The following is a 12,906-nucleotide window of genomic DNA, read 5'->3' as shown; positions in this document are numbered from 1 at the left end:
CAACTGTGATGGCAATTTGATGCTGTGCAGTTCTCTTATTTTGCTCAGTCGTAAAATTTGATTCATAGCCAGCAGGTAATGCGCAGACATGTTAACATCTCACATCTTTTTCTGACCTGGTTCCTTTCTTGCGATTATGTCTGTCATTTGACATCATTTTGCTACATCCCATCCAATGGTGTTTCTCTTCTTTATCCCCTCTCTTGCCTCTGCCTCTACACTGTACCCTTTGTCAGCTGGTATGCATGGCGGGGCTTGGATTAATCCAGGGAGCAAAATAAAACAAATTCCCAGTCCCAGCCTGTGTTTATAGTATAAGTTTACAATGTATATGTGGCTCAACAGTCTTGCAGAAAAGGATCTGTCAGAATTAGATGACGTTAAGGGATTCAAGCATATTTTATTTTGTAGCCAATAGTTGAGTGCCCTAAATAACACTAAGCTCTTCAGCCCCTTTGGCTCTGTAGTGGAAACCTGACTAATGAGGGCATTAACAGTCATTCTGTTGTGTCTGAGTCATTGTCCGCTGCGGGGTTTTACTAGCAATTAAATAAGACATGACACTGTGTGTGCATGTGAGTGAGAGAGATATGACTCCTCTCTCCCACTGTGGGCTTGAGTGGTAGTTTAGTAGTAAGTCATTAATCCATGGGGTTGAGTCATCCCTAGCCTGAAGAGATACTAAATTCCTGCTCCCCTCCACATCAGGCTTTACACAACTCACAACCAGAAATCACGTGATGCCGCCGGTTAGTAAAAGTTTATTGTAGTTTGTTGTAACGTTACTGCGAAGTGAAAGCAAATAAACTAGTGTGTGTGCAGCAGTGGCCTTTTTTTGAATGAGGAACACTATTAATTCTGAAGAAGTTGTTTTAGTTAACTTAACAGACCCTGTAGGAACTTTTCCACCACAAAAACGTCCCTTCTTGGGGTATCTTTTTACAGTAAAAGTGATAAATGTGAACATAAAGTATGGGCATTTTGTGCTGGTTTTACAGACAATAATTAAACTTATTTCAGTGAAAAAGTAGTGGTGTTTCTCATGATTGGGTTGATTTAAAGTAAACTTTTGACTTTATCCAAACTGATTGTGATAAATACTGAATCTGAAAGTCTAGTTCTCCAGAAGTTTTTGCAGTAATTGTTTTCTTTTTAGCTATGGGTAGCTAGGCATAGGGTAATCTTTGAAGTGGTATTTTTGCAATTGCATTTCACCATTTTTTTTTTTTTTTTTGCACCACATGTTTGCGTCACATTTGATGACAGCTGCTTTTAAGCCATGCGCATTTCCAGAGATGTTGACAGACTGAAGACAGTATAAGAGGGTGGTTCATTTCTATATATATCTACATATATACACGGCTCTGGTTATTGTAATTTGATGGGCCAAAGTAGTAGTTTGTACTCTGTCTGGTCCACATGAGGTTCCTTTCAATTGTACCATTTGTTTTAGTTAAGGAAGTAAAGCCTGCGCATCTCTTCCGCCTGTCTTTCACTGTGCTTCCTTAGATTTTAAGGGACACCTGCTCACACTCACACACACACAGACACATACACACATAGATACACACACCTTGCCAAAGCCCAGTTATCCCTGGATCTCTCCCCTGCCTTCTCGTGACTGCCAAACAGTGATGTCACAGGCTGGGTGTTCCCATAAATTCCACCTTGAGCCCACGATACATACACACACCACACGCACATCTTGGCAATGTTGCATGAAGTAGTACATCGGAAAAACACCCACACAGCGTGCCTGTGTATGTGAGTGTTTACGCTGTTTCATAAAATGCCTAAACACACATGGACACACACACGCTATGATTTATGGCATTCAGCATCTGGTTGTAAAATCTGTGTGACCAAACACTCCTCCTGAGTCACCGTAGTCATTCTTAAAGTCTGGTGAGAAGAGAGAACGGTGTGTGTGTGTGTGTGTGTGTGTGTGTGTGTGTGTGTGTGTGTGTGTGTGTGTGTGTGTGTTTGGAGTTTGTTTGGGGCAGAAGGAATTGAGGAATTGATAGAGAAGGAAACAGTGGTTATGAGAGAGTTGAAAGCAGGTTAGAGCCGAATTTAATGCCAGGAATTTTTTAGAAGGGATAGAGAGGTGGTGAGGAAAGGGAAAAGTAGAGGAGGAAGGGAGAGGAGGGTCAGATTGAGGATGGGGTGGGGTCTGGGGGAGTTTGAGGTGAATGATGCTAGAACTTGAGAATGAGATTTAGGGGGAGCAAGGGTTAGAGTGACGAGGAAAGTCCGAAGTGCCAGTACTGATAACAATGCTGATGCAGATTTTTGGAAGGATGAGAAAACAAATGCAGGTGCAGAACAGGCTCAGCTCTTCATACAGGCCTGTCGTGAGATAACTAGTTTTAATTAAGTAAACAGAAGCCTTGTTCATTTAAAGTAAGGAAACCCAAGTGTTCCAACCAGCCAATCTGTTGAATGAAGGCCAGTCCAGTGTTGTCAACATGTGGCAGTCCTGAACTGGCAAACTAATATCAGTATTCAGTTTATTACTTAATTAGTATAGTGCATCTTCATCAAGGTCAGTTGGTATTGAAATGTTGGTCTGCAATAAATTATTTGCCCACTGATCTGTGAGGTCCAGTATTTCACTTTTTCTTTGAGGGTTACTTTACCGTGTTAGTTTTACTCTGTTTCTAATTCAACAGCATGGTAACAAAAATGGTTACCAAAATCCTAAATTGGAAAAATTGGAAATTTCACAAACAGCCAAACATTGGCAGTAAAAACACTTTTAGGACTGATACAGATTTTGCTTTTTAAAGCTGATATCAGCTGTATACAGATGTATTTGTCTTTTTCAAGTGTAGGAGATGCTATGTGTGCTTGTGCCACATGTTCAGTTGTTCCCTTCATGGTCAAACAATCGACCCACATTGTCAGCGGTTTTGTTTTGTATTTATTTTCTTCTGTTTTTAACTAAATCAAAAAATTATAATGAAAGGTACAGTGTCAGATCACTATTTTCTTACTGCCAGATTTTTTTTAGGATATGATATGTCACTGTCCTTCATGCAGTGATCCAAACTGAGGCTTCAAATGCCCCTTTTCCACTAGTACCTACTCAGCTCGACTCGGCTCGACTCTACTCGGTTTAAGAGCTTTTCCATTAGGTGGTAGTACCTGCTAGCAGGTCCCATTTTGGGACCTACTCAGCCGGGGTTCCAAGCGAGCTGAGTCGAGCTGAGTCGAGCTGAAAATGTGACGTAAACGCCATGCAGGCCACTGATTGGACAAGGGAATGACGAGAGCGACTCCCGCACGAAAACAAAACCCGACATTTAAAAAAAAAAAAAAAAAAAAAAAAAAACGGCAACAGCGGCCATGCGCATTGATCGTCAGTGAAGTTGTCAAAGTCGGAAAATGGCAAGCAAACCGTTACCGCGGTCAAATAAAGACGTGGAGACTTTTCTGAGCTTGGTGGCGGCCCAAAGAATCCAGAGGGAGCTGGACGGTGCGCCGGCGACTCCACCCACGGCGAGGTGCTACTCAATTGTAATGGAAAACCACCTAAACCGTGTCGAGGCGAGTAGAGTCGAGCCGAGTCGAGCCGAGTAGATACTAATGGAAAAGGGCCAAAAGAGGCTCAATTCAGAGTTTCAAAGAGTACTAAACAACCTTGCAGATGAATTTCAGATTAAAAAAAAAAAAAAAAAATCAGATGATGTTGTTATAAATCTACAAAACTAAGACAAATCAAATGCCTTCCTCCCTCATCTTTTCTGCCACACCCGTAAACGTAATCTTAAAACCTTTTTTCCAATCAGGCAGTGAATGGATCTCATTGATGCTGCTGGGCAACTAAGCACTTGGTTATGTCTCCAGCTGAACCTTATTTATTTATAGTTTTATATATTCAGTCATTAATTTGTTTATTCATTCATTCACTCCTCTTCCCTGGAGGATGAGGAAGAAAGGCAGCAGGGATGAAGGTATTTAGGTGGATTTGTTAATAGAAATGTTTTTCTTTGTCTGCCGCTTCATAAATGTCACATTTTCAAACACAGCCGGTTCTTAACATTTTTTGTGTGTATTACTAATGGTTGAGTGAGTGTGTATGTGCATGTGTGTGTATGTATGTCTGTGCATGTGCATGTACTCAAGTCAACGCCAACCTGTCTCTTTGGAAATGCTAACCCAGGAGCTCTGTGGGGGCACCAACCATGGTAGCTGACAGAGGACAATAGACAGATGTCATTATTCTGTGACTTTTATGTCGGCCTACAGCTCGGTCTGGTTTTCATCACATGTTCCTGACCTATGTGCAAAACAGCGGTAAATTAAAAGGGGTTCAAGTAAATGAGAAGCAAACATGAAACATAAAACAGCATGTGATGAAAGGAAACAAAGCAAAGGCCCCCACAAGTAGCAGCATGAATTAAACCATTTCGCTTTTTTTTTTCCTCCCCAATATGCAGTGTAGCGTGACTCCTCCATGTCTTTTTTCCACTCCATCCAAAGACTGATAGCCAGTGTCCAAGCTATCGTAGAAAACACAGTGATGTTTTATTTGCAAAGCATTGTAACTCTCTCTTCCTCTCTTTATCTTTCTCTCTCTCTCTTTGTTTTTCACCCCCAGACATCCCAGAGTGCACATTAAAACAGGCCTAGTGGACGCACACCTCTACTGTCTGAAGAAATCAGTGGTGGACTTCCTTACTGACAACAAGTGAGTTCTTTATTTACCTATACTTAAATAAGTATCGCCATTTAATTATACACCTGGGCATCCAACCACCATTTTTACCAGTGAATTTTTAAAAATCACTGAAAATGATCAAAGTACAGTTTTGCATTTAGACTTGAATTATGTTGAATTATGTTCATGGTGCTGTAATGAGAGACCATCAGGTTGAAATATTGGCAAAAACGCTGTGATTCATCCGGCGTGGGGCATCGTGTCACCAGTTAATCTGGAGGTGAAATATGTGGTTTGGGACTTCTACTAATACAAGCAGTGTCATGCACTTTGTTTAACAGGTGGTCCAGGTAAAAAAAAAATAAAAAATACTATGTAAAACCTGCTTGCTTGGTGTAAAAGTAGCAATACAGAAATATGAGGGAGAAGGCATGAACCCTTGCCGTCACACAGACATGAACACACATTCTCTGCTGAATCTGTAGCAAGTGTTAAACGTGGCAACATGGCGTGTTAGGCTTTCAAAGGTCCTGTTAGCAGCGTATTCCACCCGAGGTGTTAATTTGTTTTACTATGTGCCACTGAGGCAGGCTGTTAGGCCTTTAGCCTCTTTAGTGAGATGGTGACACAGGAGCCTTATGTAGCCATCGTAGTCTCGCTTAGAGGAAAAATGTTTGACAGAGGCTTGTTATCATTTGAGAAAAAGCCCGAAAAAGAAAAGTTGTAGTTGCAGCATGTAAATAGTTTCCAGCCTGCTGTCCTAACTATAGCGCTGTTGTTTGGGACTGGTTAAAGCAGAGCACACGGACGGCAGAAATTATAAGTCTTTCCAGACGACAGCCACTCTGGATCTACATGTTTCTCAGTCATTTTGGTCCCTAAAAAATAATGGGGTATTACAAGCACATGTTATGTTTCATACTTGGAATTGGCAGTGCATTTCCACTTACAAGCAGCTTTTGAAGGTCCTTGAATGTGAGTCCCTTAAAAATTAATCATCACAAATAGCCAGTTACTTGTAAACATTTTCAAACATATGTCGGACCAGGTTTCATTGTTCGGTGATCATAACTTCCCTGAGCCTGAGTCAGACAACAAGATGACACTTGTTTTCTAAGGATTGCAGGATATGAATTTTGTTTAATAACCTTGGAAGATGTTCTGATTTCCTCAAACTAGTTTGAGTCCATACATGAATAAAGTCACACACATGCACGCGCACTCACACACACACACACACACACACACACACACACACACACACAGAGGCTCTGAGCTTCTGCTTCCTCCTTTTCCTCATCTCCTTGCCCCTCCTGCATCTTAAATAATGAAGAGATACTCTCAAACATTTTAATTCACCACAGAGATGCAGATATAAATCTTACCCCATTACATCACTAACACACCCTCCGTCGCCACCATATATTATCTCTCTTGTCTCTTGATTCATTTCTTTCTTCAGTTCGGCTTTTTTCTTCAGCTTCCTTTTCGCAGCTCTCCCTCCTCACTCCCTCTTTCTTCCTTTCTCCTTCGTGGCTTTCTCTCTCTCACTCAAGGAGAGAAATGGACAGAGTAACTGTTGTTTCTCTCCCTTCATTCAGATGGAAATTCTAATCTCCCCTTAAAAGAAAGTAAGAGAGAGAGAGCGAGTGAAGGGGGTGTGGGGTGGAGAGGAACACTGAGCACAGCACAGCACAGTGCAGAGGACAGGACAGAAAGAAAGAAAGATTAGCGCCAGGTTTACACAGGGAGACAAGTTGGAAAGCATGATTCAGCTTTATCTGCTGTTTTTATCAACCCAATGATGAACTGAGGCGTTAACCATGAAATCATAAAAAAAATCAACTAATATAATTATTTTAAACATAAAATGTAGCCTACATTTGATACTGTATGTGCTTGTATAGCTCTTTTTAAAAAATGAATTTCTTTATTATTTTTAATGACAATATATTCTATACATTTGTGCCCTTTTGGTTCCTGTTTTCCGTATTGCAAATTCAGAAAGTCCTAACAGCAGCGACCTGGGTTTGACTCTGGACAAACACCTTTGCTACATGTCATCCCCTCTTTCGCATTTCCTTTCTCTCTCTACTGTCACTTTAGCGAAATGCTAAAAACTAAAAGATCATTAGTAGAATTACACAGTCAGTGCTATACTTGTCATATAAATATACAGGTTCTTATATCGTAGCCTCCATCAGTGCTAAACTGGAATTGGCAAAATGGTGCTGATTAATTTTGATTAATTTTAGATAACAACAAGACTCTGACATCGGTTGTCTTATCACCTTCAAAGGGCAAATCCACACTAATCCGGAGAAATCTGAAAACACATTCTTATTCCTCCTTTTTACCCTTCCAGCTACTCTAAAATGGCGATTTCATCATGTGAAAATTCAGCTTTTCAGGAACACCAATAAGGGGGTCAATTTGACAACGCCAGTTTCTCAAAGTGTAGCCAGCAAAAACAGCGAAAAACAGGTTTTGTGATATATGATATCTAATATATGATTGCCATGTGATCCTCGCTGGAAACAAATCAAACAGCTTGGCAGGTAAAGTAATACAAGAAATGTAAGCATCTTGTGCATTTTGCTGTGGATGGCCAGCCTTTTGAAACGTTTGTGAAAACACTACGCTGGACTGAAAACAAGTTGATAGGAAAATTCTCCTGATTAGTGTGGACTTGGCCGAAATGACCACACTAGCAAGATGGTAAGCCATGTCCACACTAGGATAGCTTTTTCTGCCCTCAAAAACGGTACTTTTCAAAAACATTTTCCAAAGAGTCTAAATTAGCTAAATACAGTTCCAGTGTTCTAGTGTGAATGGGGAAAACGAGGACTTTTGAAAATATTTATGTAGGATGGCCATGTGATCTTCACTGTAGTCATGAGAAGGCTTGAGCATGCTCGGAAGGGGATGTTAAGCAGGTTGGGGCTTTTCAGTGTGGACGGCAGGCTTTTGGAAAAGTCTGAAAACACTGGTGTGGTGTAGTGTGGGTGGAACACCAAAACACTGTGTTCACATTTTTATGGCTTTGTGTGATCATGGTGTAAGTGTCCTCTGAAGCCATGAGCTCATTGACATTAAATACTAGATGAACCTGAGCTGCTGCAGTAACTAAAGTTTTGAATGCATTTTCTCAGATTGGGATTCCAGCCACAGCCTTTTGTGCTCTGCTAATACATGTTGCATCAGATACTGTGTGAACTTACATAACCACAGCTAAATTTATGAATATAAAGATGTTATTCTATTGAGCAATCTCAGGTACAACAAATGAAGCAAGAGCTGCAAGAGCTGCAGCATCAAAATGACACAAATAGTAGCAAAGCACTTGCCAAGATATTTCAACATTACAACATTGCAGGTGCCTTTGCTGGATGAGCTATCTTTCCTGTGTCTTGATATTTTTCCTCATCTTTTTTGTCAGGTCCATCTCATCGATCCGAGGTGAATTGGTACCTTATTTGGTGCGGAAGCAGTTTTCCAAAACCATCAACGGTCAGAAAACCAAAGACGATGTGGAGGATCAGAACCAGAAAAAGAGCGACAGCAGCACCAACCTCGGTCAGCGACAAACACACACACGCTTTTTTTTTTTTTTTTCAAAATCAGAACAAAAGCAAAACTACAATGTTGATCTGTTGCCGTCAAGCGTAAGTTAACATTTAAGTGTAGACGGGAGAAACCCCACTCATTAAGAAGGTAACCGTAAACGCATCACATTTTAACCCTAACCTCCGCTCTCTCCGCTCCCCCCTCTCCTGTCTGCAGAGCTCCACATCTCGTCTCGGGATGAGCCCCTCCTCCAGCTCGCTCAGGAGCGCTCCTGTTGGAACGATCACCGCGGCGACATGAGCGAGGCTTATCACGGAGGGAAGCTGCGTTGCTACGTCCACATCATGGACCAGGGCCTGTGCTACCGCGTCAACACTCTCGCTGCTTACATAGAGGCAAACCGACTTGTGAGTGGGACATATGATGTTCTCAATGTTTTTTATTGCATCAATGCTATGAGAATGCAGCCTTGTTCTCTTTGGCCAGCACCTCATTAATACAGGTGTACTTTTCACTCAGTTCGACCGGATATCCAACAATACACACACACAATGTTCTGTACATATTATCCACATCTGTAATGTGAAATGAATATGTCCTAAGGGTCTATAGTGTTTCAATTCCATGTTAACCAAAAGGCTACATGGCTTTATACATACACAGCCCCCTGTAGGCCCATTAATGTAAATACAAGAACATTTTTGCATTTATTTATTTATTTATTTAATATGGTGTTTTTTTTTTTTTTGTTTGTTTGTTTGTTTGTTTTTTTCATTTTTATAGTTATTCACATTTTTAATAGTGCACATTTCATCTTCTTTATGATCTCAGTAGGTTCTGCTACTGGTAGTAATTCTTCTAATTTGCAATGTTGGGTTCCATCATTTTTGGCACACTTTGATTCATATGATTTTACTTACATACTTACATTTTTACGTAGAGACTTGAATGTCTCAGTGCTCTCTGCGTTGACTTGACATACAGTACCATACTGCTTGTTGCTGCAGTTGCACATTTTCCTCACTAGAGTCGTTAAAGTTTAATCTGTTTTAATTATGTTTCACTTAATGCATGGTTTTAAGTCCAGTTTCTCTCTTCCCTCCTCTCCTCCTCCTCCTCTCTGCCAGGCCCCAAAACTGTTTGAGGAGCCAGTAGTCCATCCATCTGCTGTCACCTCAGAGAGATGTCAGGTGACTTGCACCTTCCACAAAAGTCACATTTTAGATTTTAGTTTTTTTCTTTCAGTTTTTAACACCCTTGTCCCAGTTAAAATTGTAATTTCTTGTTTGTTCGCCTTCATTGTTTTCCATGTTGCTCCAGTCACTCTTTCATCTGTCTCTCTTACTGTATAAACTAGACTTGATAATGGCAGATGCTTGTGGATTTGGCTTTCATTGCTTGTGATCGCTTGTGCACTGTCAAAAATGACTGTGTATGTTTGTGTGTGGGCGTGTGTGTGTTTGTGCACTTCCTTCAGATCGGATCAGACAGTATCATCGGAGCGTCATGCCAGGTAGCAGAGAAGACTTCCATAAAGCGATCCACCATTGGAAACTCCACCACTGTAAAGGAGAAGGTCAAAGTCACCAACTCGATCATCATGCACGGGGTTACCATCGAGGAGGGGTGAGAGCGCACACACACAGGCACACACATACTCGTATGCACATGTACACACTCACTGGCAGCATTTTACTCTGAAGTCCAGTTGCAAACTCATTTATTACACCTGAACAGCTCTATTTCTGAACACTAATTAGAGTATTTGTTTTAGTCTTTGTATAATATGTGTGACAATGCAGTGGAATAGAGTGACAACTTAGTGAGCAAATATTATATTGCTTTTTTTATGCTTTAAGAGTTAGCCATAAATTGGCTAGATATATTATAACTCCCTCCAGATTTTTACCTGAATGGAAATTATATTTTGTCCTTCAGGTGCTGAGTGTCACAGCCCCAAAAACTCTCAATTTCATGTGATCATATATGATTACAAATCTGTAAACAATGTCTATAATGTGCTAATGTTTATGGTGTCATGGCTTATCGTTTAATTCAGTGCCCATCTTTCCATTGAATCCTCTAGGTGCAAATTCCTTAGTGCATAGGGAGTGCATTCTACATGTTTTTTTTTTCTTTGTGTGTATGTGTGTGTGTGTGTGTGTGTGTTGATGGGTGGTGTTATGGGGTCTTGTTTTCTGTGTTATGTGGGGTCAAACATAGAGTGCCGGGCTGATAATGCAACTATTGGTGTGCATCCAGCCAGAGAGCAGCTCCAAACAAACACATAACTGCTGAGTAACACACTAAGCAACCCAGCATGGAAACACACAGCTTCCATATCTTTTATTTAGCTGCTAAGTCGGTCATTCATACCAGGGAAAGTCAGGGAATTTGATAAATTCTCTGGGGAAGTTAGGGAATATACAAAGGGATCTGTTACAAATTCTGCCAGTAGGGCGTTTTTTTCTACAGAAAGCTCAAGTGCAGTGGGAACCAGACTGTTTACCCTTTACTCAACTTCTCTGAACTGAAAAATAATTTTGACAGACCCAGGAAAGAATAACAAGTCCATTTTAGTTGAGTAAAGTCATGGTAAACTAGGGCTACACGAGATGAACAAAAGCAAATATCACAGTTAGGGCTGTGTGATATGACAATATATGTCCTGGGATGAGAGGAGAAATTTCTATCACTACAGACTTTCCACTATCATTTCTATCACTCTTGTTGCCAAAGCTGCTTCACGGCAGTATTTTTACATCATTGAATTGCCTTGAATGCAGCATTACTATACATGGGCTCGAATAACAAACATGGAGGAGTGTGACACAGGACAAAACGTCCCGACCCAGCCCAGCCAAGACAAGATGAGGAACATGTACCTAAAAAGCGGGTTACTTCTGGCATTTTGACGTGGTTTGGATATAAGAAATGCGACACTGACCAAAAAACGAAACTTTGCAATATTTGATGCAGACCCGCTCCTATATCAGTCTCTTGGCTCTGTTGGCTCTCCAGGGAGAGCTAGAAGATGGGAGCTACAAGTGTTGAAAGCAAAACCAAACCTCAGTTCAGTTCAGTGTTACCTCCAAATAAAAGAAGAAAAGTGCCTTTCAGTTGTATTTAGTACATAGAATTATCAAAAAGTAGTCATGTGGTTATTTTATATAGACCTTTTTGTGAAAATATCATCAGAATATGACAGATATGACCAAATACTTTTTTGGTGATATTTTGATAATATGGTAATATGGTAGGGACAGCTGTTGGTGTTTTCATGAGATATTTACACAAAAGATTATGTGAGTAATATTACGGTATCCGAAATACCACATGACATCCAGTGTGATATCAGGATAGCAATATAATATTGATATATCAACCAGTGCTGTGGTAAACTGATGGAAGGGCCATGTGGGAACCCAGGTGCACCATCACAGACTTTTAAAACACTTTAACTGTGATGTAAATCCCTGCCATGACTTCACTTCTTCCATGGCGAGGGCTCAGGAACCTGTGTAGCCAGATTTACATGCTGAATGGTGGCACATTATGATTGGCGCTTAATTTGTCTCAACTGTTGTAGTGGGTATCCAGCAGTTTCAGTGGTCAAGATCGACTGCTTTGTTGCCACATGAAGCGTAAAGGAGAGCTCGGTTTTGGTGCTACTGGAGAGAGAGGGGCAGTAATTACTGTAAGAATTAGCATGTAGATTGATACACTCAGTCCCTCTGTCACAGGCCCCCGGTGGAAAGAGGCTCACTCTGGCTCTGAGTCTGGATTTTAATGCACTCATTCACATACTCTTTGTCTTTTACTTCAGTTTGTTTCTCCTCCCTCTCGTCTCTTTCTGTATTCCAAGGCCTCAGCTCTCTCTCTCTCTCTCTCTCTCTCTACCTCTCTCTCTCTCTCTATCTCTTCTTAAGCCTTTCAGGGACCCCAGCCAGCCAGCATGGGGACCCTCATCATGTCCATGTAGGTGCACGCACAAAGACACGAAAGAATGAGAGAGAGAGAGAGAGAGAGAGGAAGAGGGAGTGGGGGTTGAAGCAAGCTAGCACGCAAGAAAGAAGTTGCAATTCTTTCTTTTCTTTCTTTGAGGACATAAGAAGGAAGGAGAAAGAGGGAAAGAAAGAAAGAAAGAAAGAGCCAGAATGAGGGGATTAGCAGACCCCGGCCATGTCGCAGAAACCCCTCACAATTCTGCCTTCTTTGTTTGGAGTTGACCAGAGCTTGTTGACAAAGCGCTGCGTGTTTGGGAGGGGGGATAGTAGGGGTCAACTTTATGGGGGGTGGCACAGGAGGAAGGGGGGACTGAGGTGTATGTTTGTGCTTGTGTGTGTGTGTGTGTGTGTGTGTGTGAGAGAGAGAGAGAGAGAGAGAGAGAGAGAGAGAGAGAGAGAGAGAGAGAGAGAGAGAGAGAGAGAGAGAGAGAGAGAGAGAGAGAGAGAGAGAGAGAGAGAGAGAGAGGGACAGAGAGAGAGGGACAGAGAGAGAGGGACAGAGAGAGAGGGACAGAGAGAGAGGGACAGAGAGAGAGAGACAGAGAGAGAGACAGAGAGAGAGACAGAGAGAGAGACAGAGAGAGAGAGAGAGAGAGGATGGGGGGGGTCATGGCAAGGAGGAGCCCTGGTGTTAGTAATTAGTGGTGTTTCAGCTCCGAAGCTTCTTTG

At 41.5% G+C, this 12,906-nt stretch overlaps 1 protein-coding gene across 1 annotated transcript in view; it reads left to right on the top strand.

The window, feature by feature from the left end:
- The window catches only part of eif2b3 (eukaryotic translation initiation factor 2B, subunit 3 gamma), a 39,611-nt gene that overhangs the window by 17,191 nt on the left and 9,514 nt on the right, over nucleotides 1–12,906 (top strand). Inside the window, exons 6-10 of the mRNA XM_030075114.1 lie at nucleotides 4,604–4,693; nucleotides 8,103–8,239; nucleotides 8,447–8,637; nucleotides 9,358–9,420; nucleotides 9,708–9,856. Of these exons, the coding sequence (XP_029930974.1) occupies nucleotides 4,604–4,693; nucleotides 8,103–8,239; nucleotides 8,447–8,637; nucleotides 9,358–9,420; nucleotides 9,708–9,856 (630 nt within the window). The remainder of the gene's footprint in view (nucleotides 1–4,603; nucleotides 4,694–8,102; nucleotides 8,240–8,446; nucleotides 8,638–9,357; nucleotides 9,421–9,707; nucleotides 9,857–12,906) is intronic.

Source organism: Myripristis murdjan, chromosome 17 (genome assembly GCF_902150065.1).
Source record: "Myripristis murdjan chromosome 17, fMyrMur1.1, whole genome shotgun sequence".
In the NCBI taxonomy this organism is placed as follows: Eukaryota; Metazoa; Chordata; class Actinopteri; order Holocentriformes; family Holocentridae; genus Myripristis; species Myripristis murdjan.
Note: the sequence above shows the minus strand (reverse complement) of the source record. Positions and strands in the feature narration are given on the sequence as shown.